This window comes from Panthera leo, chromosome A3, assembly GCF_018350215.1.
Source record: "Panthera leo isolate Ple1 chromosome A3, P.leo_Ple1_pat1.1, whole genome shotgun sequence".
Classification (NCBI taxonomy): Eukaryota; Metazoa; Chordata; class Mammalia; order Carnivora; family Felidae; genus Panthera; species Panthera leo.
Genome location: NC_056681.1, coordinates 59,022,111 through 59,048,240, shown reverse-complemented (window position 1 = coordinate 59,048,240; position 26,130 = coordinate 59,022,111). Strand labels below are relative to the sequence as shown.

Here is a 26,130-nt window from a genome sequence, read left to right as displayed (position 1 = left end):
TGAGGGATGCTGGGTGGCTAGGTAGACGCTGCGCTAGCTAGATGCCTTCAGGATGCCATGACCACTGGCCGATCCCGCCTTCTCCACCAACCAGTTCATACTGAGCTCTCTAAACCAGGGTCTGTGTGCTGCCAAACAGCGGAAAGTTGTTTGTTTGGCTCATCCCCCTTTCCCACCCACCCTCCCCATGGTGTGCTGGTCTGTTTCACATGTGGTAGTTATTATGGGTTGACTTCCTCAACCTCCAGTCCTCCCTATTCTGATGCGTCTTCCCACAGGGAAGGAGCTGGAAAACCACAGTTGACATGTCCCACACTTCTTGGCAGCTCGGCTTCAGGGTGAGACTTGCTACCTACATATCAGATGGAGATACGGACGATTCTGATTCTGAATGGAGTTACCCAGGGAGAGGGTATGCCTACCTGCAAAGTGCCACACGAGGCCCAGATGCCATGACCCTAACTGAGGTGGCATCTTCCTGGTCAGGGGAAAGGCATCAGCGTCCTCAGCAGCCTGACTCTGTGGGATGATTTTGGACATTGTTCTCATGAGATTATTATATAGTCTTTCTTCGTCTGTCCCTGAATTCTGAAGGCAAGCTACATCCCTATGGAAATATCATTCTGCTCAGACAGAGTAGATTCTGTTGTCTACAACTGAGAGCCTGGACCAACACAGTCAGTTACATTTTGCCATTCCCTGAGAGAAAAACACACCCTTCAGTGTGCCAGGGAAGCTCTTGCTTAGAGAGATATCCTAGGAATGTTTCTGTGAAGCAGTTTTCTCATAACCTGGCATCAGCAGGTTGATACATTCTGATATGTCCAGTGCCCAGTGTAAATAAATATAACCAAGCCTTCAGAAAAAAAAAAGCATCATTTTGCCTCAGCCCTCAAGCCCTCCATAGTTTAATTGACAGAGGCAGGTAGGAAAGAAAAAGATCAACAAAGGGAAGGGTTGCACAAAAATGGCATCTGAAAAGGCTGGTTTTCATTTACCTCTTACTTCAGGTAGTCATTCAGGCTTGACACGCATACATTCACTGCCTTTTACAAACGAAAACTCACAGTTCTAATGGGGAGGAGGTGGCAAATCATTTCACGCTCTTGTGTCAAACATCATCCGCATTTGGGTTATTTCCAGAGCTAATACCATTCTTAGGATCATCTACATGATTTCTATTAGGTTCATAAATATAACTTCTGTGAATACCACCCACAGTGGGGGGAAAAAACAAGTGATATTAAATAATTTTTGGTAAGATTCTTCTCCGATATTTTTAGGAAAAGACATTTTGAATTTTTAAGTTGTGTGAGACAGCCTGTTGTCGGGCAGGGAAGAGAGCCTGTTTGCATGAGAGTCATCTCTGCATGGAAAACAGGGTTTCTATCCCGGGCCTGGCTGCGTCTACCCTGGCAACGCTGACGCACAGAATGTTATTGGAATTGGAAAAGGTAACTTGGGGAAACTCAGTGCTGGCGTGTCTGAACCACGAGAACGACATGCTCATTAGGGCGCCTTTGCACCCATTCCCTACGTTCCTCGTGAACCCGAAGCCATGTACAAAAGATGAGGCAAACCGTGGGGGTGGGGAAAGAGACATGTCTTTTCAATATGAAGGAAGAAAAAGGAAATAATGACTTCCTCTCTGAAAACTTAAACTGGTCTTATGGATTGAAAACTGGATGAAATTCTGCTTACCATTAGGAATTTTAATATTAAAAATTGCCAAACCACTAACAATCATAACAGAAAATTACCATATGGAAAAGTTATCAACGTCCTTTGGAAGGAAGCAGAAAATCACTGCAATGTTTTTAAGTATCAAAAAAAATCCATTAAACATGTTTCTGGGCATTTTTCCTCCCCTTGGGGTGAGAACAGCATTCCCATTAACAGCAAAGTGAACTATTCATGTTCTCAGAAGTAGTAATGGGCTAATTGCAGATGAAGGACATAAATTCTGCTCAAGAGCCCGGGCACGGCTCCCACACCCTCACAGGGGCCCGCTCCTTTGGTTCAGGCACTCAGATGGAAGCAGTACTTTTTTCTTCCGGAAGCCCTAGAGGGAAGCCAAGGCCCCACACATGAAGGGTCTGGATAACTCTTATTTTCCAGCCATTACTGCAACCTCCTCCTTGATCCAACTGTGAGGGAGTAAGAGGTGCAGGCAGTTGTGGGGTGTGTGTCAGGATTTAAGTCAAACTTTATTTTTTTTTTAATTGGCCTTTTCTTCTCTTTCTATGACTACAGCACACTGCAGATTGCTTTGATCGATCTTTGCAACTACCATAGGTTGAGAGTCCAGGTGTGATAGTTACTAATTGCTTCATGGGACATCAGTCAGAAGAGAGACGCCGGCTGTGATGACGGGCCAGGTGAGGAAGGTTCACACCCCACCTCCACCATCCACCCAGTACCCAGTGCCCAGAGAACAGGCGGGTGTTCCGGGTTCTCGGCAGGGATGTGGCCACGATGGCCAGCGGCAGCTGCTCTGCTCCTCTCGATCCTTGCATGAGTCTATATTTCAGTTGTATTGAAAAGAAAGTGTGCAAAATTTCCCTGTTCTTTACCCCACAGGGCCTGGGGAGGGTGATGGCTCAGAGAGAGGGTTGTGGGGCAAATCTGGGGACAGAGACAGGAGGGTGTGATAGTGGGGTTCCAAGTGGAAAAGCTCTCCAGCTGGTAGCTCCAAATGGATAGAAGGTAACTGACATCTGGTGGCAAAGTAGTCCTGTCCCAACAGTGAGTGTCCCAACCCCAGGTACCAGCTGGGGGCTGCTGTGCTTGGAGCCCAGAACAAAGCCTGAGCCGCAGTTCACCCAACAACACCTCTTCCCAGGGCCGGGAACCCCTGTCTTCCCTGCAGCCCACACAAAACTCTGATGTTCTAGGTCATTGATTCCTTAGTCACAGTGCACTGAGGATTCTCTGAGCTGAATACAGGCTGCTTTTTGCCCTTTCTTTCTTTCTGGTGAGGCTTCAGATTCCATTTTATGAAAAAAAGGAAGGGGAGGGAGAGGCAAAGGAAGGAAACAGTTGGGAAGGAAAATGCCCAGAACTAGGTTGCCCATGATTGCTTCAGATGAAAGAGCAATCTTGTTTTTTGAGATCAGGGGATCAAAACTGTGCCTACATCAAAAACAAAACAAACAAAAACAAAAAACAAAAAGAAAGAAGAAAAAGAAAACATTTGTTGCTGTTATGGGGATATTAAACACACATCCCTCAGGTTCCTGGGTGGCTCAGTCAGTTAAGTATCTGACTCTTGATTTCGGTTCAGGTCATGATCTCCTGGTTTCTGAGTTCGAGCCCTGCATCGGGCTCCATACTGACCGTGCTGAGCCTGTTTGGGATTCTCTCTCTCCCTCACTCTCTGCTCCTCCCCCTAACCCCGTCAAAATGAATAAAATAAACTTTGAAAAAAAAAAAAACCACAAACAAACCACACATCCCCAGATGAAACCACTGTCTTCTGGGATCAGAGCCAGAAGCCAGGCCCTTCTCAGAGCTCTTCTTGATGCCTTACTCAGGAGAAACGTCGAAGCCGACTTCCTGCTCCCCCTCTCCACCAGCACCTGTCCCCTGCCTTACCACAGGCTGAGTCACCTGTGCACCTCAGTGGTGGACCAGCAGTGACTCCTCTGGTCCCATCACTTCTGAGCAGATGGAGGAACTCACATCTTTCTGCCCACAGCAATCTGAGGAGATTGCCACAAAGAATTCAAGGAAACTAAAAGAAGGTGTTCAGCATGAGTTTTAAAAATGCGTGTGCAACACCCACTAGGATAGCTATTTAAAAAAAAACGGAAAATAATAAATGTTGATGAGGATGTGGAGAAATTAGAGCCCTTGTGCGCTGCTGGTGGGAATGTAAAATGGAAAACAGTATGGAGGCTCCTCAAAATGCTAACCATAGAATTGCCATATGATCCAGCAATTACATTTCTGGGTATATACTCAAAAGAAGTGAAAACAAATTCACAAAGAGAGACTTGTACATCCGTGTTCATAGTAGCATTGTTCACAACAGCCAAAAGGTGAAAGCAACCCATGTCCATCGATGGATGAATGGATAAATACAATATGGTCTATCCATACACTGGAATATTATTCAGCTCTAAAAAATAATGCATTTCTGACACGTGCTGCAACTTGGATGAACCATGAAGACATTACATTAAGTGAAATAAACTAGTCATAAAAGGACGAATACTGTGAGATATGAGATAGCTAGAATTGTCAGATTCATAGAGACAGAAAGTAGACTGGAGGGTGCCAGGGCCTAGGGGCAGGGAGGAATGAGGAGCTGTTCAATTTGGGAAGATGGAAAAAGTTCTGGAGATGGATGGTGCTGATGGTGAACTGTATACTTAAAGATGGTTAAATGGTACATATATATGTGTATGCAACTGCCTTAAGCCCTTTGCATTTGGATTTGGGCAGTAGGAAATCTTTAGCTGGGTCACTGACCAGGAGGAATGGAAGAATACAGGAAGCCAGAAGCCTGACAACCCGTCCAAGGACCGCTGCCTGCCCCTGCACAGAGAGTAAAGGAAGAGAGCCTCTCTATCCTCCTTTTTACAGACTCAGAGAAGTTAAGTCACCTGCCCATGTGAGCTAGGAACTAAGTAGTAATATGGTGACTGTAGGACCTGAGGCCAGGTTGGCCTGCTTCTGAAGCTCTTGACCCTGCCACAAGCTATACTTGTCCCCTCCTGCAAAATATATCAACCCCTTTTGAATCTTCTTGCAAAAGGTATCCACTCCCCACCATCTGCATCATCCCCCTAAGGGCTTCCTGAGTTCAAGTGGATCAGTAGTCTGTGTGACTACAGGCCCCACGTTGTGCAGTACACAACCTGCACAGCTGAATGCCAGAGCTCTCGTTAACATTTTATGTTACTTAAAGAAAGGTAATACAATAGTTCACTAACATATTAACAGGATTCCTTTACTGCAGATACTTCTCTGGTAGAAAAAAGGTCCTGTTTTAAGTGGCTAAGACATATGACAGACAGGATTGGGTGACAAAGGTCAGGAGGAAGGTTTGAGGAGATGCCCAAACAAGCAATGCCACTGTGTGTGTCTACACAGATGTGCTGTTCAGTAATGGAATGCTCCCTGGCATCCACACCTCATTTATATTTGACATGAAATGCCCTGAGTGGCCCCTTTGCCCTAACTGCATCCTCCACTTACTTTTCATTTGCTCAATAATAAATGCAGAATTTAATTGCTGCTTCAGGGATTTCTCAGTTCATTCATTTGATTTCAACACAATTTCCAAAAGTTCACAGGATGCCTCTCCCAAAGTCCTAACGTTAGCAAATCTGCACGTATACAGCCTCTATGATGCCAAATGATCCTAGTGGTGACCTCCATGGAACCAGACATGAAGGGGACATGACTGGACCACAGCTCCTCTTAAAAGGAAAATGAACTTTCCTGGAGACAAAGGGGACAGATGCCGTGTGGAGCTTCATGGGCTGGGAGGATCAGGTGAGCTGATGCTACCAAACCCCCCAACCACAGGGGCACGAGGAGGAGAATGGAATGAGGAGTCTACGGTGGGAAGTTGTCCCTGAGGCAATCGGGGACCAGAACATGGTGGGGGGAGGCTAAGCCATGTACATCTCTTGACACCTTCTGGTCGACTGCATACACTGGGAATATCACTTAGCCTCCCTGAGCCAGTTCCCTCATCAACAAAACGGGGCAATAGGTGCCTCAGGAGGTTGTTCAGTGAGCATTCCATGAGAATATAACCCCTGGCACATAGTAAGAACTCTGTAGTTCTTAAAATGAGCTCCAGGTCTCCTTCATACAACCAATAATCATGTGAGTAGTATTCAAGGCTGAGTACCGACTACTGTGCTACAGAGGGAGTACAGCCCATGACACATCTGCCCCTGAGAATGCTAGAAGAGGGTGTTGAAACTGAACAAACTCCAGAAACCTCAGCTCGGTATCTGGGATACAAAATGTAAGCTCTGGTCCACTCAGAAGCCCCCGAGAGGACATTGATTTTTTTTTTCCACTCTTCTTCCAACATGGCATTGACTTATACACAAAATGTCCTTTCTGCTAACTGGTTCATGAAAGCTAGAACAGTCAGTACTTATTTTTTTAAAGGAAGTTGTTAAGTAAAATACTTCACTCCAGGACACAGTATAGCTTACAACCCAAAGCACATGAGGTTTAATTTAAGGCAAGACATTTAAGTATAAGGTGCAGCAGGGAAAGGCTGTGAATTTTGCATGTGTTGGATGCCATTCTCTCACTGCTTAAGTTAAGGACACAGGAAGTTCCCTTTGCCAAGTAGGCAAATGGGGTATATAAGGCTGGAGCTAGCCAGTCATTGGTCGATGGGGTGGATGGGACTCAGAGCCATGAGGCTGTGTGGTAGTCAGAAGGGAGACATGAGACCCCAGCTGTCCAAGCAGAGTTGGTTTTTGTTCCTACTTCCCAAATAATCTTAAGTTGATACAACTTTAAAATACTAGCCCATAAAGATTGGAGTAAGAATATATTCAATTATATGTATAAAATAATATGTCCATAAAATATACATAAGCATATACAGATACATATATGTGTGGGTAGATATAGATGATAGATGATAGATAGGTAGATGATAGATAGAAAAGGGAGAGAGAGAAAGGAAGAGAGACATAGACAACAAAGAACAGTGAGGATGGAAAGATCACTTCTGGCAGAAGGGTGCAGAGGCAACTTCTTGGAAGTGGTAGCAGATGAGCAAAGCCTTGGGGACCAGAAGAATTTGAGCAGACAGAGCAGGAAGAGAAAAGCAAAAGCAAAAAACTGATGTTGGGATAGCATAAGTCACATACAAGGAATGCACTGTAGGAGTAATGGAAAATAGAACAGAAAGCTAGGTTATGGTCAGATTAAGATGGATCCTGAGGACGCCAAGGAGTGTGGATTTGGTTTGGCAACCACTGGAAAAACTCCTATGTTGAGACCAGGGTGGTTATAGAGTCAGAGCCATATGATAGCACAGCTCCTGGCAGGGTTTCTAATCACTTTCAAGGAGTCATGGGGGAGCAGCAGGGAGGTGAGGGATGTTTGAGGGGCTGAGGACAGTGGCTGTTTACCAATTAGCATAGAAATATTTTAGTACGTGGACCACTGGTCTAACTGTACCAGTGTTCGCTGGCTCAATACTGGGCCTGTCAGTGCGCTCTCTAAACCCACTCCCTTTGGCATATGTTTCAATTTCCCCAAGATGACCTGTTTCATTAATGAATGGAAGTCTTTTTTTCCAGGTCCTTGGGTTTCATCTTCTTTTGTACAACTCTTTTGTGAAATCTCTTTAATGAACTTCATAGCAGGGAGTTGTGAAGTCCTTCCTTAGGCTGCAACACTGCCTTCTTTTTCTTCCACAGTTCATATCCTGGGATTGTGTATGGCCAGTTAGAATGCTGGTGACCATTCCTAGTTAGGGCTGAACTACAGAAGAGAGAGACCATGGAATGGGAAGGAAGAGATGAGTGAAAGCAACATTAGGAAGCAAGGATCCAATAGGATTCAGTTACTGAATGACAAGGGAAGACGAGAGTGAGAGAGAGAGAGCAGGGGGGAGAGAGAGAGAGAGAGCATTTCAAGGCAGAGTTCAGCTATTAAGCTCAGGTAACTGGAAAAAAAAGTAGCAGCATTAATAGCACTAGGAAAGATGGGAGAATGAGCTGGGGTGGGGGGAAAGGAAAAGGAAAAATCAAATTCATTTTAAACAAGTTAAGTTGGAGGACTCCAAATGGAAATATCAGCAGGCAGTTGGGAATGTGGAAGACAGCCGGGAGGAGCTGTCAGAACCAGAGATAAAGATTTGAAAGACGTTACACTGAGAACCACAGGACTGAAATTGTGCAGAAAGAAGGAGATGAGCAAGAAGCTCAAGATAGAAACTTGGGGACCTGCTTGCTTACCGGGTGGCAGCAGAAAGAAGTGAAGGAAGATGGAAGGGGGAAGGGCATGGTGCGGAGGGGAGGTAGGTCAGGGCCTTGGCATGAAAGAAGCATGACGCTGAATGAACAAATGAAATGAATGAATGAATGAGGCACCAAGAGGGAAGAACTGGACAGATACAATAATGGGCTTAATGGGCTTTTTTCCCCATTTTTAAAAAATTTTATTCAGATGTAACTCACATATAATTAACCCATTGGTAGTACACAATTCAATGGTTTCTAGTATATTGACAGAGTTATACAGTCTTCACCACAACCAATTTTAGAGCATTTCATCACTCCAAAAAACCCTATACTATTTATCTATCGTATCTCAAACTGCCACGCCCCTTATTGTAGGCAACTATAATCTACTTTCTGTCTCTATAGATTTACCTCCTCTGGACTTTCATATAAATGAAATCTTCAGTTATTGGTCTTTTCTAACTGCCTTCTTGCATTAGCATAATGTTTTCAAAGTCCAACCATGTTGTAGCATTTACTAATAGTTCATGCCTTGTTGTGGCCAAATAATATTCCATTGTATGCATATGCCACATTTTTGTGTAGTTCATTCATCAGTTGATGGACATTTGTGTTGTTCCCAATTTTGGCTCTTATGAATCATGCTACTATAAACATTCATGTACAAGTTTTCGTGTGCACATTTGTTTTCATTTCTCTTGGGTATATACTTAGCAGTGAAATTGCTGGATTGAATGGTAACACTATTTTTAACTTTTTTAAGGAACTGCTAGTCTGTTTTTCAAAATGATTGCACCATTTTATATTCCCACCCACCCCCAGTGTATGAGGGTTCTAATTTTTCCACATCCTCACCAACACTTGTTATTTTTTTTTTTTTTTTTTGGTTTGGCTTTTATTTTTTTTTAAATAATAGCCAACCTAGTGAATGTGATGAGGTATCTCATTGTGGCTCTAATTTGCATTTTCTTAATGACTCCTTATGTTGAGTATCTTTTCATGTATTTATTGGCCATGCATACATCTTCTTCAGAGAAGAATCTATTCAGATCCTTGACTGTTTTTTAAATTGTGTTACTTGTCTTTTCTAATTGAGTTGTAAGAATTCTTTGTGTATTCCGGATATAAGGCCCTTACCAAATATAAGACTTGCAAATATCTTCTCCCATTCTGTGGGTTGTCTTTTCACTTTCTTGATGGTGTCATAGCAAGTTTTTACTTTTGATAAAGTCCAGTTTATCTATTTTTCCCTTTTCATTGCTTGCCCTTTTGGTGTCATATTTAAGAATCCTTTGCCAAATCCAACGTCATGAAGATTTACCCCTATGCTTTCTTCTAAGAATTTTATAATTTTTTAAAAAATTAATGTTTATTTGTTTTTGAGAGAGAGAGAGAGAGAGGATGAGTCAGAGAGAGAGGAAGACATAGACTCCGAAGCAAGCTCCAGGCTCCGAGCTGTCAACACAGAGCCCGACATGGTACTCGAACTCATAAACCGTGAGATCGTGACCTGGGCCAAAGTTGGACACTTAACTGACTGAGCCACCCAGGCATCCCGAGTTTTTTAGTTTTAATTTTTATGTTCATGCATTTGATCCATTTTGAATTAATACTTTATATAGTGTGAGGTAGGGGTCCAATTTCACCATCATGTGTGTTGATATCCCATTGTCCCAGTACCATCAGCTGAAGTCTGTTCTTTCCCCATTGAATTGTCTTGGGTATCCTCCTCCAAATCAATTGGCCATAAATTTGAGGGTTTATTTATAAACTCTCAATTCTGTTTTCTTAATGCTTGCTATCCATGCACTATTCAAATATTTGTATTTATTTGTTTAAATGCTTGTTTATTTATTTTTAAAGTTTATTTATTTATTTTTGAGAGAGAGAGAGAGAGAGAGAGCATGTACACAAGCAAGCAGGAGAGGGGCAGAGAGACAGGGAGAGAAAGAATCCCAAGCAGGCTCTGCACTGTCAGCATGGAGCCCGATTCAGGGTTCGAACTCACGAAATGTGAGACCATGACCTGAGCTGAAGTCGAGTCAGATGCTTAACTAACTGAGCCACCTGGGTGCCCCTAATATTTTTATTTTTATGTTAAAGTATAAATGTCTTCTTCTTGACTTGTTGACCCTGGCCAGTGTCATTTCCCTTAGACAACTAGCTACCCCGCATCCAAACAATGCCTACCAACCTCGTACAGTGGCCTTTTAACTTAATGTCCTTCCCTGCCAGCTTCCTCTTATCTGAAGGCCACACTTAAGCGTACTGGCTCCCCACAAACTGAAGTCACCAGGTTTTGGCTCAGCGCTATGATTTACACTTGGCCAAACTGGACTCATGAAGAGCTAAATGAGAACTAGGTAAAAGATAGGAGGATAATATTTTACAGCAGCTCATTTTCCATGGAGCAGGGCAAGTGGGGAAGGAGAGGAGACAGGAGAGAGCAGAAAGGACTAGAAGGTGCTGAGAGAAAGGGAAGGAATAAAGGAAAGTACAATGGGGTGAAGAACTGAGGAAGGGAGCTTATTAAAACTTTTAGCAATCACTTGGTTGAGTGTGCCCATAAGCCAGCATAAGTGCAGGGTGGCCAAAGTGTAGGTTTGGGCAGCAGAGAGACTCATGTCTCCATCCTGGCTCTGTAGGTCAAGGGAACACACATTGAGAATCACTTGTCTGAATTTTTAAGGGTCAAGAAAACAAAATGTCACCCATTGGCATCTTAAATTCTCAAGTGAAAAGCCTTCAAATAAAGGCTCTGGGACTCAGTCATCCCCAACATAGACACTGCGCACCATTTGAACCTCACTAATATATCAAAAATAAAAGTGACTTTAATTATAAATTTCTAGAATGTAAAATACAATCCAGCCCAGTCACCATTATGAAAGCATCTTTCACCTTAAGGCAACCCCTCATTTGCTTCAAAACAAATAAATCTAGAGTGACATGTAGTAGCACATGCATGCTAAAAACATCGAGTGAGGTTGTCCGTATTACAGAATCATGTTCACTGTCAATGCCAGTGTTACACTGGAGTCACTGAGAAAAGCCTCTTTATCACCAAACCCTCACAGGAAAGCATACTAATAAAATAATGCTTGCCCATACGAGGAAATTCATAATCTGTTGCCTTCTTGGGAGGGGCTATAAATAGCTCCTTGTAGAACATTTTTCCATAATTAGCTTTTCACTTCAAGTGAAGTAGGTGTAATAAATTTCATATCACTAAATGTTCTTCCTGGGCAAAGGACATGGTAGGTTATGTATTTGTTAGTATAGAAACAACTATTCAAACAGCACTGAGCAGGAAGTCAGAGATTTCAAAAAAATGAGACAGAAATGGAAACCACTCTGGAAAACAAACTGAAAATGCCCACGTAAGGTTGATGTGCTCTTACAAACAGACACATGTAAAGGCAGTAAATTGCCTCTTCTTCGTTCTTACATGGGACATGTGCTGAGAACAGCCAAAGACAATGGTCACTTCTGTGTCAATCCGGCTGTGTTTCTGCCCTGTGCTTAAAGTGTATTCCTCACACTTGTTGGAGAAACGCGTGTCTCCACAGCTTGCCTGTGTGCCTTCATGAATGAGGCTGAGAGCAAACACCTTACAGAGCTGATGTGATTTCTTCCACCCTTGTATGTGCTTTAGCCCTGACTCTACAGTTGCTCTGAAATCCTCTCAGCTAATTGCAGGAGCTGAAAAACCCCTCCCATCCTTCTGGCACATTTACAGCTCACCCACATTTGCATCCCTGGAACCTTCTTTCCTCTGCTCCCAGAACCCTGTACACAAAAGACTTCTCTTCCATTCCAATTTTCTACTTACTTCAGGGCCAGTGTTTCTTCCATGTTGCACAGGCTCACCCGAGATGGCTGTTTATTTAAGGTGAAGTGGTTTAAATACCTCTTTGAAACACTCACCATTTGAGCTGAGTATTTCCCCAAGAAGACAATCTGGTTCCAGTGAGAAAGGCTAATACCCCCAGCCACTACATTAACCAGAAGGGTGACCAGAGGTATGAGCTTCTTCCCTGGGCAAACCTTCACCAGTCCTACTCTCACAGGCCAAGAGAGGGAGGCTTGACCAGCACCCAAACTTTCCTTTCCCCACAGGAACTGTCTCCCTTTCCCAACCTGCAGCCTAGAGCTGGTCTGAACATAACATATGTTTACAAAAGGACATGCCTGTCCTGCTATCACCAAAGTCCAAACAGAGCCCTTGGAGAGGTGCCAATATGCCAATAACACACGTAGTGACCCACTGACTTTATCTCCTTCTATGAATCATCAGGACCAAGTGTTGCTCTTTTGCCAACTCTAACCCTGCATCCTGAAGTGCTGTTTCAAACACTTGGAAGATAGCCGCCTCAAGAGTGGAATAAAGATATTAATAACCGATGTCCTGAGAGGACCAGAGAAAATGGAGACAAGAAGTATTCGGCGATGTTAGCAGCACATGCTGCTTCAGCATCGTTATCCAGCAAGAGCTCACGGACAGTGAATGATGCCTCTGATAAGCTTTGTGTTGGCATCCCACACAGCTGAGTGCTGGATTGGGTGGGAGGGAGTGGGGGCCTGGCAGTCTTCAAGCCAGAATCAGACCCTGCCTGCCACGTATTTGCCAAGTGACTGAGGGCACCTTGAGCCTCTCTCGGTCAGATTCTTTATCTGTTACCTGGAAATCATAAATCACTTTTTTTTTTTACAGGGCCTTATGAAGATGAAATGAGGTAATGCAAATACCTGGCACGTAAGCATTAGATAAATGTTACCTTTTAGTACTTGCAAACATGATTTACTAAAATATCATTAAAAAAAAAAAAAAAAAAAAACCTCTTATCCAGACAATGGAATATTATCCAGGGCTAAAAGGAAATGAGCTCCTAAACCATGAAAAGACATGGAGAAAATTTAACTGCATTTTACTAAGTGAAAGAAGCCAATCTGAAAGCCCACCTACTATGTGATTCTATGACATTCTTCAAAAGGCAAAACTGTGGAGACAGTAAAAAGATCAGTGATTGACAGGGTTTAGTGGGGATGGAAGGATGAATAGGTGGAGTGCAGAGGATTTTTAGGTCAGTGAAAAATGCTGTATGATACCATAATGGAAGATGCATGTCACTATACATTTGTCCAAACCTACTGAGGGTTCAACAACAAGCGTGAGCCCTAATGTAAACTATGGACTTTGGGTGATAATGACAGGTCAGTGTAGGTTCACTAATTGGGACAAATGTCCCACTCTGATAGGGGATGTTGATAGTGGGGGAGGTTGGAGAGAGGGAGTCAGGGAATATATGGGAACTTAGTACTTACTGATGAATTTTGTTGTGAACCTAAAACTTCTCTAAAAAATAAAGACTATTTTTTTAAAGATTCTCTTTAGAAGAGAAATGAATAGGATCTAAAATCAAAATTTATTATTAGAGAAAATGCATATGAAGGGACTTCCTCTAGGGACTTAACTATAAGGAAAGATCATGCTCAAGTGCCCATATCACCAGTAGTCTTACCATCTCTTCTTGGGATATGTGTGTGTGTGTGTGTGTGTGTGTGTGTGTGTGTGTGTGTGTGTGTGTGAGTGTGTGTGTGTGTGTGTTTTGCGTGTTTGCATGCATGCACATACACATGTATGATTTCCTCCTGTGGTCCTCAGAGGCAATGCAATTAACTGGCGGCAATTGGCTGAAGCTTTGGAGCTTTGTCACCTCCAGACTCCTCCAGCCCAGATTTCCTCCCTGGGTCCTCCACACCAGTTTTGTAAGGAAATCTTACTTCATTCTTGAGTTTGCCAACCACATGATCTAATAGGTACAGGTGCCAAGTCTTCACTCTACCAGGCGGGCTGCACAAGGCCTTGATTGTCTCCTGGTAGCATCCTCAGGCCCACAAGAGAGCCTGCTGCAGTGAATGAATCACCACTCTGCGCTTTTCTATTGCTGTGAAGCTTCTGCAAACCAAAGTGTTCGAATTCTAACCCTGACATTTCCATTGCAAAGTGTATATTCTTGAATCTTTCTGCTCTGGGTGCCCATCATTGAGTCTCCGATGATTGGGCTCTGAGGCCTCTTCATCTTTACACTGACCTCACTTTCCCTTCTGCCTTGGCTTCTTCAGTTTCCTTCCCTTAGCATGATGCGATTCTACACAATGCCACATAGTATTGTGTTTTCTTTTTCTTTTTAATTGTAGAGTGAAATCTGCTACTCAGAGATAAGAATCCATAAAGGGACTTCTGGACACCCATTTAAAAAAGAAGGCCCTCTATCATATGATTATTCAGAAAAACTGTGGTGATGTCATCTGGCATAGAACTCTGGCCTTATTGTCTACCCTAAAGTTTCTGTTGAGTTTACTGACTATCCATACCTAACGTGGGCCCCAAGCCTTGAGCTGGTGCTATTATTATTGTAATAGCCCACGCATTCTTGCCTGTATGTAGCAGCACATATGGACACCTATAGTGTACATATTTTGAGAATTTAATTGGATAAATGTTTTAAATTAGGGTAGGCCCCAGATTCAACTTCCATGATGGAAAAGAACATCCAATTAGATTGCAAAAACTGAATTGTTTCGCTGATCTTCAAAGATTGATATAATTGCAATTTAAAATTTTGATCCCCCTCCCCAAAAAGTTTGATTCTTTGAGACTTATCCAAGGTTCCTGGATACACTATTGCAACATTCAATGAAGAAAACCGTGTTCTTTTAAAGAACTAACTACATCAGACTTGAGAATTTCCCCAAATTGGCAATGCAGTTTTGAGTGGTTCTTTTACTCCATGCTGCCCCTCTTGAACAACGTATGGATTATGATCTAGTTTGACTTGATATCTAGTTGATGGAAAGTCCTGGTATCAGTGTCATCTCCTCTAAGAAGCCCATCCTGATTCCTTCCTTTGAATACACAGGGCATTTTGTCTTCTGCCATTAGCCTTATTTGGCCTCATCTTTCTTTTTTTAATGTTTATTTATTTTTGAGAGACAGAGAGAGAGAGAGAGAGAGAGAGAGCGCGCGCGCGCGCGCACACGCGCGCAAATGGGGGAGGGGCAGAGGGAGGGAGACACAGAATGTGTAGCAGTCTCCAGCCCCTGACACAGGGCTCAAACTCACTGACTGCAAGATCATGACCTAAGCTTAAGTCGAATGCCTAACTGACTGAGGCACCCAGGCGCCCCTGGCCTCATCTTTATCCTGGCTTCTACCCTGTAAATACTTCTTGTATAGAAACTGCTGTAAAGTTTCCCTTGATCCCTCACAGGCCAAGTCCAGCCTGATTCATGCAAGCTGTCAACAAATGCGGATAAAAGGAACTGAACAGTCAAATGCATAGAATGAATTGCAGGTAAACTTTCCTCTTTGATTGTCTATGTTTTGGGGGAAGGGCACATTCTTCTGAGGACACTGTGCTCTAGTCCTGATTGGGTCCTGTGCTGCAGACTCCACTTCCCGTGATGGTCAGACAGATGTCCTAACCAGTCGGATTAATACTAGGAGATGAGATGGAGTCTGGAATGAGTGCAACAACTACATACACATTATCTGCACAATTAAAAGGCAGAAACCACACATTTGGTAGGATACCTTACTGGGCAACAGGTAAAAACAGACCATAGCAAACACATTTGTTGCACTGCAGAATTATTTCATGCATTATTACTGTAGTTCATTTGTTTCCTAAAAGATCATTTAAGGATTGTTCAACTAGTTCCCAAAAGGGAGGAGGAGGGAGTTGGAATCTCTTTCAAAGCAAGAAAGGAAGGGAGGTGGCTTTAAAGTCTGCATTGAATCAGCTTAAAAGCACATAACTTTATCCTTTAGTAGATATTAGGCCTATGCTTTAAAGGCAGGGCAAAACCTACTTGCGTGAAGAAAAAAAAGCAAATCAATCAATCAATCAAAAAAAATGTTTTCTTTTTTGGAAAGGGAGGGACTTCAAAACCCAAATGTGCCAAATGCCTCCTCCTTCTTGAAAAGCCCTCCAAGTTAGAAGCAAGCCTAAGAAAAACGGCTTCTCTTAGGATGCTCAAAGTTCCTTGCAGCTGATTATTTTTCAGGAGGAGAATTAGACAAAAATAATACAAGTGGGAAATAAAGAGAGTGACCTACTTTACAGGGGGGAAAAAGGAGCTCTGTGTGAGCGTTTTGATCTAATTGACGGTGTGGGGTTGCATGCCCAAATAAGGCGCTGTTGGTCGAGTCTGCGCGGGAGAGGGCCTATCTCGAACTCGAGCCTAGGAGAGGATAAAACAAGGGCCCTGGAACTGGTGGGCAGGGAACCCCAGTACACTGGACCGACTGGTGTTCAGAGGAAGTTCCCTAGGAGATTCCTTCTGGCCACAAAACCAAGTATGATAGAAAAGGACCGGTAGGGGCGCCTTTCTTTTCAAGGGCTACTTGCTGGAATGTGCGAGGGACCGAGGGACATCTGAAAAACGCTGCTGGGTGCACGGCACCGCGCCAGGCGCTGTACTTAGGTGATGTTAGGGAAGAGGTGACTTCCCGGGGCTAGTGGGCCTCTCCCCTCCTTTGGTTTCCCCCCCGGGGGCGTCAATACCACGCCGTGGAGGGAGGTCTGCGAGCCCAGAGGAACCTGCTCACTGTTCCAGGCCTCATCGAGGCACAGGATCTCCCCTTTTCACCCAACGCTGTCTCGGGGCCCCGCAGAGTATCAAACCACAGCTCCTGGCTCCGGGGACTATTTATGTGCATCTGTCTCTGTTGGGCGTTTGCTGCGGGAGCCTCGGTGAAAGCCTCCCTGTTTTCTCGCGCGCGCGCCGCTCCAGCTTCTCCTTTTCTTGGATTCTCGCCTGTCTCCTCCCACAGAGGGAAAAAAAAAAGGTCACGTATGTTTGGAAAAATATGTAGGTCAGTGGAACATTTCCTGCACTGGTGCAAAAGGAGAGGAGGGCAGGGAGGGAGGGGAGGGAGAGGCAGAGCGGAGCTCCGAGGGCGCGCTCCTGGCCACAGCCCCCTACCCCACGTGCCTCTGCGGGGGTTGGGGAGGGGGTGCTGCAATTAGCCGTTCCTTTCCATCCTTGACCCATTTTCCAGACCGGCTATGTTAGCCTTGGAAGCGACACCGATTATTTCTCCCCAGCAGGCGCTGTAGTCCTCCCTAGAACAGCACTCTCCAGCTTCTGCCCCAACCCCAGTGTCCAACTGCCCCCTCCCTCCCCGCCCCGCCGCCAACGCTCATTGAGAAATCGCAGTGGTCCGCTTGCAGAGACGCGCCCTGTGCCCGGGCTCTGGCTCGGCGCTCAGACCTGCCCCGCAAGGACGGTGTGGAGGGGACGACAGTCGTGTGCTCGTCCCCCTTTCCCCCCAACGCACGGGACAGCGGGGTGGCAGCGGGCTTGGCGAGGGTCTACACTAGGCAGGAAGGGAAGATTGCTTGCCACCCCCAGCGACAACTTTAACGGGACTTCAGCTGGCAGCCCCGCGTCCGCCTATCTCCCCTCTCGACCAGTTCACTTCTAAGCACACACACCCCCACCGCGCGCTCAGTTCCGACCCCGCGCCCCAGGCCGGACTTCGCCGCGCGTCCTGGCAGCCCAGAAGGGGCGGGGGCGGCCTCGGGCGCGCGGGTGTCTAGGCCGCCCAGAGGAGCTGGGGGTCCGGGGGTCGCAGGATGCGTATCCCAGGCTGGGTCGGGGCCAAGGCCCGGCGTGCGGCCAGAAGAGACCCGGCAGCAGGAGCGGAGGGAAGGAGGAGGAGGCGAGGGTGGAGGAGGAGGAGAGAGGAGGAGGGAGGAGGGAGAAGGGAGGGGGAGGAGGAAGAGGCGACGGCAGCTCTCCCCACCGGCTCTACGTGCGGAAGAGTTTGCCGCGCGAGCAGCCGGCCTCCTGCAGGAGCCGAGGGACCCGCGCGACGGCGGCCAGGGAGCAGCGGCCGCGTAGCTCGGAGACCCGCAGCCGCGGTGGCGGTGGCGGCGGCGGCGGCGGCGGCAGCGAGAGCAGCGCCTCCCGCCGCCGCCCGGGAGGAGCTCGCCGCGCCCGCTCGCCGCCTCGGCTCCCAGCGGCGGCGGCGGCGGCGGCGGCGGCGGCGGGAGCCGCGTCTCCCCGGCCCAGTCCGCGCCCGGCCCCGCGGGGTCGCCCCGGCCAGCTCCGAGGTAAGGGGCCGCGCCCGGGGACGCGGGGAACCCGGGTTGGAAGTCCGTGAGCGCGGGGTCGCGGGACTCGGTCACCTGCTAGTCGGCGCGGTGAACGCGCGGGGCGGGGAGGGGCGCTCCGACACGGGGCTGCGCGGCGCGGGGGTCAGGGGCGTAGAATGTTGGGGCCCCACCCCCACCCCGGGTCCTGCCGCCCGGGACACCGCGTCTTGCAGGACTGCAGCGGCGGCCGGGCTGGTGTGCTCCGTGTGCCTCTCGCCATAGGAAGCAGAGGACGAGGCACCCCGAACCTCAGGATTTGGGGGAGCTCAGAGGATACTGTCAGGGTGGGTAGAAGCCGTGACCAGGTAGCAGCCTGGAGGCTTGCCCAGTGGCCTCTCTGGGCCCCACTGCGCGCCTTCGCGAAGAGTGGGGAGCCGGGTAGCCCTGGAGGGTGCGGCGTGCGCGCCCCGGGCTCGCGATCTCTCTGGGTCCCTAGGTCGGAATTGTTTCCGGGCCCGATTGGGTACCTAGTCTGCCCCAGCATGTTTAGAGAGCGTCGCCTTGCCACTGCTTCCCAGGTTAGATGCCGTCGAGTTGATTTGATAGGTGTGCCCCCTCCCCGGGCCGAGGAGGAAGGCACACCTTTGACCTTTCTATAGAGCTGCGCAGGGTCGTTAACCAGAGGGTAGGGACAGGTGCCAAGGTGCTAAATTAAAAACTAACCCGCTCCTCTGCCTGCCACTCCTTAACTGCTCAAGGTAAGAAAGTTTGTTTTCAGCCTTGTGATTCATAAATAATTAGTAACCAGTTTCGTAGATTAAGCAAGATGGAAACCTTAAAAATACATACGCACTTCCAGAAAGTCTAAAAACTTCCAAGGTTGGATCCGGGAGTCTTTAGTTCAGGAAGTTAAAAGCCTCGGGACTCAACAGGTGTTCAGAAGGGGTCCGAGAGGGGAGAGCTCTGCGTGTTTGTCTTTAGTACCTGCTCCTTTGGTATCGTGCCCCAAATTCGTTGAATTTGTTGGCTTGTTTCTTTACAGGTATTGAGTAGTTATTAACTTAAATAGCAAAGATAAACTCATCATTTATGATCATTTAGAACCCAAACCTTCTTTTCCTTAATAGGAGGGTTCTCCCCGTTTGGACTTGCCAGATAATTAGCTTTAAAGCAGTTCCTGGCAAGGTGCACTCTGTCCACGAACCTCTAACACTAACTTAGTACCTGACCAGTGAATTGACTAACTAATTATGGCTTGCATTAAAGCACAACTGCCCTTCTTGGGTGGGAGGCGCCGGTTCAAAATTCAAGGGCAAGTTCTAGCTCTTTCTATCACAAAGATTTCCTTAAAGGGAGTGTTTGGCAAAAATAATCCCAAAATGTCTTTTAAAATAACCATCGAATAAATAAAATGTTTAAAAGCGTTATTCTGACCAGGGCCACTATTTTGCAAAAGAGAAAAAAAAAATCTGTTTCATTACACAGCTAACCCAGGACCCATAGAAGTATTGGCATTTCTCAGCAGTCTACTTAAAGATTTAGTTAAAAATAAAGTGTGCAACATAAAGACATTCAATAATTGTCTTCCATCTCCCAGAGAGATGCGGTGTGTGGCTTAAAACAATTGTAAATGTGCTGCTTTTAGCCATTTTCTTCTTGGAAATCGATGCCTCTATTTATTTGCTGATTTGTCCCACTGTGCACGATCATAGAATTGGTTTTATTCCTACTATTCCCCAGAGTGACTCCTGCGGAGGTGAGAGAAGGGACTACATGCTAGAGGAAATATGTTATTAATAAAACGTTACCCCCCAAAGAGTTAACCATGCCAAGAAAAGAACCAAGTGAGGTTTTACTAATTAGTGTGATGAAAAAAATTCCCTGATATGATAACAGTGTTCAGATGGTGACTAAAAACTTCATCTTTATGTAGAAAATAACAATTGTTTTTAAGCTTCTTTGGTCCTTTTTGGAGTTTGGGTCCTTTTTAGTGTTTCTGGATGTTTAATAATGAAAACTATAAAGATAACAAAAATGGTAAAAAAAAAAATTACATCATCTGATGTATATCATTATGAAGTTGAATTTATCCTAGTTTTTAAACAATCTTTCTTAATTCTTGGTGATCTTTATAGGTGGCTCTTAACCCTGCCACTTGTTTTCAGATTGTAAATTCAAAATTAGCGATTTGTTCAGATGACAATAATAATGCCTGCATATACATTTTATATCGCCATCTGTATATGTTAATTTTTTCAAAGTCTTGCTCTTGAGCCTGAAGGACCAAAGGGCTAAGTCCTTTTTGTTCATTTAAAAATTTTTTTTTAACGTTTATTTATTTTTGAGACAGAGAGAGACAGAGCATGAACAGGGGAGGGGCAGAGAGAGAGGGAGACACAGAATCTGAAACAGGCTCCAGGCTCTGAGCTGTCAGCACAGAGCCCGACGCGGGGCTCGAACTCACGGACCACGAGATCGTGACCTGAGCCGAAGTCGGCCGCCTAACCGACTGAGCCACCCAGGCGCCCCGATCTTCATTTTTAAAACAAGTAGATATCTTGTTCTTCACGTGAAAAGTCAGTTTTTCCATTGTGATCTGGACACTGATTGTCCCATGCTGATCCCATGTAAGCGGTGACATCTCTTTCCCAAGAGAGGTCAAATTACAAGGTGTTGAAAATAGCCCAGTGACTCAGTATTCTTGGCTGCTGTACACCAACGGTTTAATTGGCTGCATCAGAGAAGCATCTAATTGAGTTTCACATTTAAATAGTGGAAATGATACTTGATGCATTATTTGCTTACACAAATGTTTAATTAGCATGTTCCTGATCTTCATTCTATTTGTAGCAAAGAAGGGAGGTCAGGGACTGCTCATTCATATTCCCTGCAGCATCTCAGCCCTATGAGGCCTTGTTCATAATAGATGCTCAATAAATAGGTGTAGGAAATGAGCTGAACCATTGATGAGAGTTATCCAAAGGTTAGAAATTTGTGAGTGCTAATAGGATACTTAACTATGAGTAACTCTAGTTTAAATCTGATGATGATCAGTAGTACCTGAGAGCACTGAACAAACACTTACTAAATGTGAACACTTGTTTTAAAAGGGGAATTTTTTTTGAATTCTCTGGCAATGGGGACCACTTGGCATTGCAAACAAAGTAATCTCTTAGGTAAAGTTCCCCCAAAGATCACTTGAACTTCTGCGGGTCCTAAAACAATGTGTGGTTTCCATTTGATGATTCAGAATAGAAAGGAGAGAGCTTAACTTCTACACTGGTGTGAGAAAAGCAGTGTATTAAAGAGGGTGGGAGGTGTCAAGGATCACGCCTCAAACTTCATAGTGCGTGCAGTTTCCTGGGGACCTTGTTAGTACATGCTAACCCAGCACATCTGGGTCAGGACCCAAGATGCTGCATTTCTCACAAGTTACCATGCACTCTTGATGCTGTTGAAACACCAGCAAAGTTCTGGAATATACTTAATTCAGTTCAGCATATGTTTACTGAACATCTACTACATGGTAGGCCCAGGCAATGGAAAAATAAAGAATGTGGGTCCTCTCTGCCCTCTCATCAAGCAGCTGACTAGATGAGGAAGAGAGAAGGATTCTTTCTAGACCAAAAATGAGGTCCTGGACCAGAGAATGGGCCCAGGAAAGGGGGTTTTCTGGTAGGGCTTCTACTTTGCTGACCTTGACCTCTATCTAGTCTTCTTGGAATGGAAAGCTTTGTGATCTGGCAGAAAATAAACTGCAAATGTTGAAATCAGACAGACCTGGGATAGCCTCCCTGCTCAGCTATCGTGTGACCTGGAGCAACCTTTTTTTAACCTGTTTGAGCCTCAGTGTCCTGGTCAGAAAAAGGGTGGGAATAATGCTTCGCTGGTCAGGTTGCTAGGATTACCAGAATGATTGCTTTCATTACTGTCAGTGGGAAAGGGGGGGCTGGTAGGCAAGAGAAAGGAGAGGTTCCTAAAATATTTTTCTATGTAGTTCACCAATTAGAGATTCGATTTGGTCAGCCAGCAAACCCCAGGCAAGCAGTAGAGAACCAGGCTAGGGCTGGAGGGTGGGCAGCTGTGGAAGTTAATCAGAGGCAAAACGGAATTATCAGGAGCACGCACATCTCCACTCTTCTCCTGTAGTGCCCTGGCTTCTGGTTAGCCTTGGTGACACCCTGCTAGCAATATATTTACCTGAGGGTGTTCCTGGAGCCTAGCCTTTAGGTTCCAGTGATCAAGACCAACTGGTGTTTGTACAGTCAGGCACTCCTTTAAAAATCTGATTCAGAGGGAAGGGCAAGTGCCTCCCCTCTTTGAGGGGCACTGGTGCATTCCCTGGCAAGGCACTTTTAAGGAAGGATTAAGCCATGAGCAGACTTGCGGGGGGGGGGGGGGGGGGGGAGGAGAGAGAGAGGGAGAGAGAGGGAGGGAGAGGGAGAGTCCTTTCCCATTTAGCTGAGTTAGCTGAAATTAGTGCAGGGTGTGTCCGAGTTCATCAGGCAGATGTTTTATACTTCAGGCTGTGAGATGATTGTTTCCTCTTGACATCCAGGGAAGATGGATATTCCAAGGCAGTGATCTCTGTCACTCTGATCTTAGGAGGGGTAATCTGGGTGGCCCTCAAAATACTTCAACATTGCTCTACATATATATATATATATATATATATATATATATATATATATATATATATGTATATTATATAAGGTATATATAATATGTAAGATATATACTATGTAAGATATATATAATATATAAGATATAGGTAGTATATGTATTAGAGTTCCATTTATTATTTGCAAAGGAAATTTTACTGCTATCATTCCAGCTCCATGCCTCCCCACCTAAAATAAACCTTGAAAACCAAGTTGTAAGAGAATGCCAGTGGCCTTTTGATGTGTGGGGGAAGGAAAAGCAGAGGAATGACTGGAGCCAAGGCAGTCCTGGGGGTGGGGTAGAGGGGTAACAAGGAGGGAAAGGAGGGCAGCAAGCATCTGAGCACCCAGAATGGAGGTTAGAGCAGTGGCAGGGGCAGAGGGTGGGAGGTAGGAGCCAGGGACCCAACTTTGTAGACTCTGCTGCTGTGCAGAAAGCTGTGGAGGATTATGCCCCTGGGTCTTTGAAAATCATCCAGGCTTCCAGTAGACACAAGCCCATCTAAAGGAAGGTAAGGGGTGCCTGGGTGTCTCATTTGGTTAACCATTGGACTCTTGATTTCCACTCAGGTCATGATTTCACAGTTTGTGGATTCAAGTCCTGCATCAGGCTCTGCACTGACAGTGCTGAGCCTGCTTGGGAATCCTCTCTCTTGCTCTCTCCCTGCTTCTCTGCCCCTTGCATGTCTGCTCTCTCTCTCAAAATAAATAAACTTTAGGGGTGCCTGCATGGCTCAGTTGGTTAAGTGTCCAACTTTGGCTCAGGTCATGATCTCACAGTTTGTGAGTTTGAGCCCCACGTAGGGCTGTGTGCTGACAACTCGGAGACTGGAACCTGCTTCGGATTCTGTGTCTCTGTCTCTCTCTGTCTCTCTCAAAAATAAACATTAAAAATAAGTAAATAAACTTTAAAAAAAGAAAAGGAAGGTGAATGACAGAGCTAAGCAGCATTATTCTTCCAGCCTCTTCTGAACAAAAAATGGTAGTGCACAATTTCATGAAGAATATTTGTGCCCCTTGATCATCAAGATATGGAGGAGAATGTGTTTAAATTATCATTTTTATGTCATAAAAGTATATTTAATTTTTGGAAAGCCCAGAAAAGAGTGAAGAAGATAGAGATTACCTGCAACCTCAAGGTGTATTTCCTTTCAGTCTTTTTTTTCTATACGTTAAATGTTTTTTAATGTTAGATATTTTAAAAATATGTATGAATAATCTCATAAAAATTTCAAATAATCCAGGACCATTTCTAGTAAAAAGATGACCTTCACAGTCTGTGTCCTATGTAAGTGTCATTCCCCTTTTTCTGCCTAGCAGAAACCTGGTTTTGCTGCTGAGTCTACCCTCCCTGGTCCATATGTCTCAGGAGTAAATCCTGATTGGCCAAAGCTACCCAAGTGAGCCTGCCATTCTTGCCAGTGATTGGCTCAGCACAAGCATGTGGACTTTGTCCTGGCCAATGAAGCATGAGGGTGGGTTACTGGCCCTTCAAATCAGGCAAGGAGGGAAGCAGCCCTTTTCTTCTGGATATGCAATGCCTGTAAGTGGGGCAACCATCAGCCCCCAGAGCAGGCTAGGCCAGGTCCCAGCTGACCTGCCAAAGAATGCAAAGGTGAAGAATTGGACTCCATAGTGCCCTTAGCCTTCTGAATTACCCAACGAGGAGTCTCTGCTTTGCGATGTTTGGGAGATCCTGAAACTGTCCTGACCACGTAAAGCAGGTCAAGTTAGGTTTTTGTTAGTTGTAGCCAGAAGCATCCTAACCGATGCACCACATACCTCTCCACCCTTCTCAGGAGATGAACTTGGGGGTGTAGTCTGCTAGTCATTTTCCGGTGCATTTACATATATACCCATATATGTATGTCTTCTTTTTAAACAGAACTTATCCCATGACTTTTATGTAGCGACTTTTTTTGGCATGAGAATTTTTTGGGTCATTTCTTATATCTACTTCATGCTTTTTAAAGGCTACGTAGTCATACCGAGGGGTACGGCCGACACATAATTTAACTCATTGTTAAACACTTACTGTGCTTTGTTTCCACTTCTTTACTATTACATTCCATGTTGTCTTAACTTCCTTATCTGTATATCTTTGGGTACATTCCAAGTTTTTGTAAGTCAAGGGGTTACTAGGAGGGGATTCCTGAGTAGAGGGGCGCATCTGTTGGAAATATGGATAGATGCTGCCAAGTGGATGACTCAAATAGCTGTATCCATGCCCTTTCCCACCCACCCACCCATGTCTTAACCAACACCACACATTACCAGTCTCTTGAATTTCTTTTATGCATTTTCCCATGCTTGATGTAATGCTGGTTTTCTATTCTGGTTGCTTGCCTTAATCTGAGCATAGGCATTTCCCCATGTCATTAAATATCCCATGCAAATATAATTTTAATGGCTGCATGATAGTTCATGATAGTCATTTTTGAAGTATTCCAGTGGTTTGTGAGGACACAAAAGAGAATAGTGGAAGTTGAGGCTTTCCATAAAAACTAAGGAGACCTGATCAATCTTGCAATCATCTCAAAAGAGCCCTGAAAATGGTATTAGGAGACATACCCCTTCAGTGATCTGTTTCCAAGAAAACTCTTGAGGAGATGGCTTTCCATCAGACAGCAGGCTGCCTCTAGCATTTCTAAGAAGCTTTACTGTTTCTGGGATCAAAGGGTTTACACCCTGACCGACATTCTTTCTCTGAATGTACAGGAGTCACTTAAACAAATACTTTGTGCCTGACGCATAGCTGAAATGTGAGTTTGTTGTAGTCTTTGAAATTTTCCGCTTCTGCCAGGGAAGACAGGAAAGCAAATGGGATAGATGAAATTCATAAAAGATGTTCATCATGTTTTTTCCTCTTCTTAATTCAGAGAGGAAAATCTAATGTTTCCAGGAAGTTCCTGGGGATGGGACAATTCCATTTCCAGTCTTGGTCCTCTTTGTAGGCCTACAGTGCTTTGGGGAGCAGTTCAGATTTGTCTTTAGTGCTTAGAAAAGTCCGGTATTTTTTCAATTTCAGAACTAGATAGCTTCAATTTTCCACTGTTCCGTTTCACAAGATTAAGGCCTATTTGGAAATAGGCAGCAGGATAGATGTACACAGTGCAGTGTGAGTGTTCAGCCTGCCTGCTGATGCTGTGAGGGAGGTGGGTGGGCATTGCTTTGTAGCGGGAGAAGAGTTTTGGAGGATGTGGGTTTGCGGGGCAGGGAGGAGCCCATCCAAATGGGGTGTTTGCCGCATCAGCGCTTCCCTTCATGCCGTCAATGAAAGACACAGCCTGCAGTTCAGTCATCACTCACTACATGAGAGGCCTGGTTTTCTGCAGATGGTGATCTAATAAAACTGAGGAAAACTTTAAAATCCCAGTTTTGGTGTGTGTTTGTGGTTGGAGTGGGGGC

General features: G+C 45.2%; 1 protein-coding gene across 1 annotated transcript in view; it reads left to right on the top strand.

Annotated features, from left to right (window-relative positions):
* The window catches only part of NPAS2 (neuronal PAS domain protein 2), a 194,090-nt gene that overhangs the window by 17,100 nt on the left and 150,860 nt on the right, over nt 1-26,130 (top strand). The window contains exons 3-4 of the mRNA XM_042931973.1: nt 2,254-2,378; nt 12,670-12,691. Coding sequence (XP_042787907.1) covers nt 12,687-12,691 — 5 coding nt within the window. The 5' untranslated portion in view covers nt 2,254-2,378; nt 12,670-12,686. The remainder of the gene's footprint in view (nt 1-2,253; nt 2,379-12,669; nt 12,692-26,130) is intronic.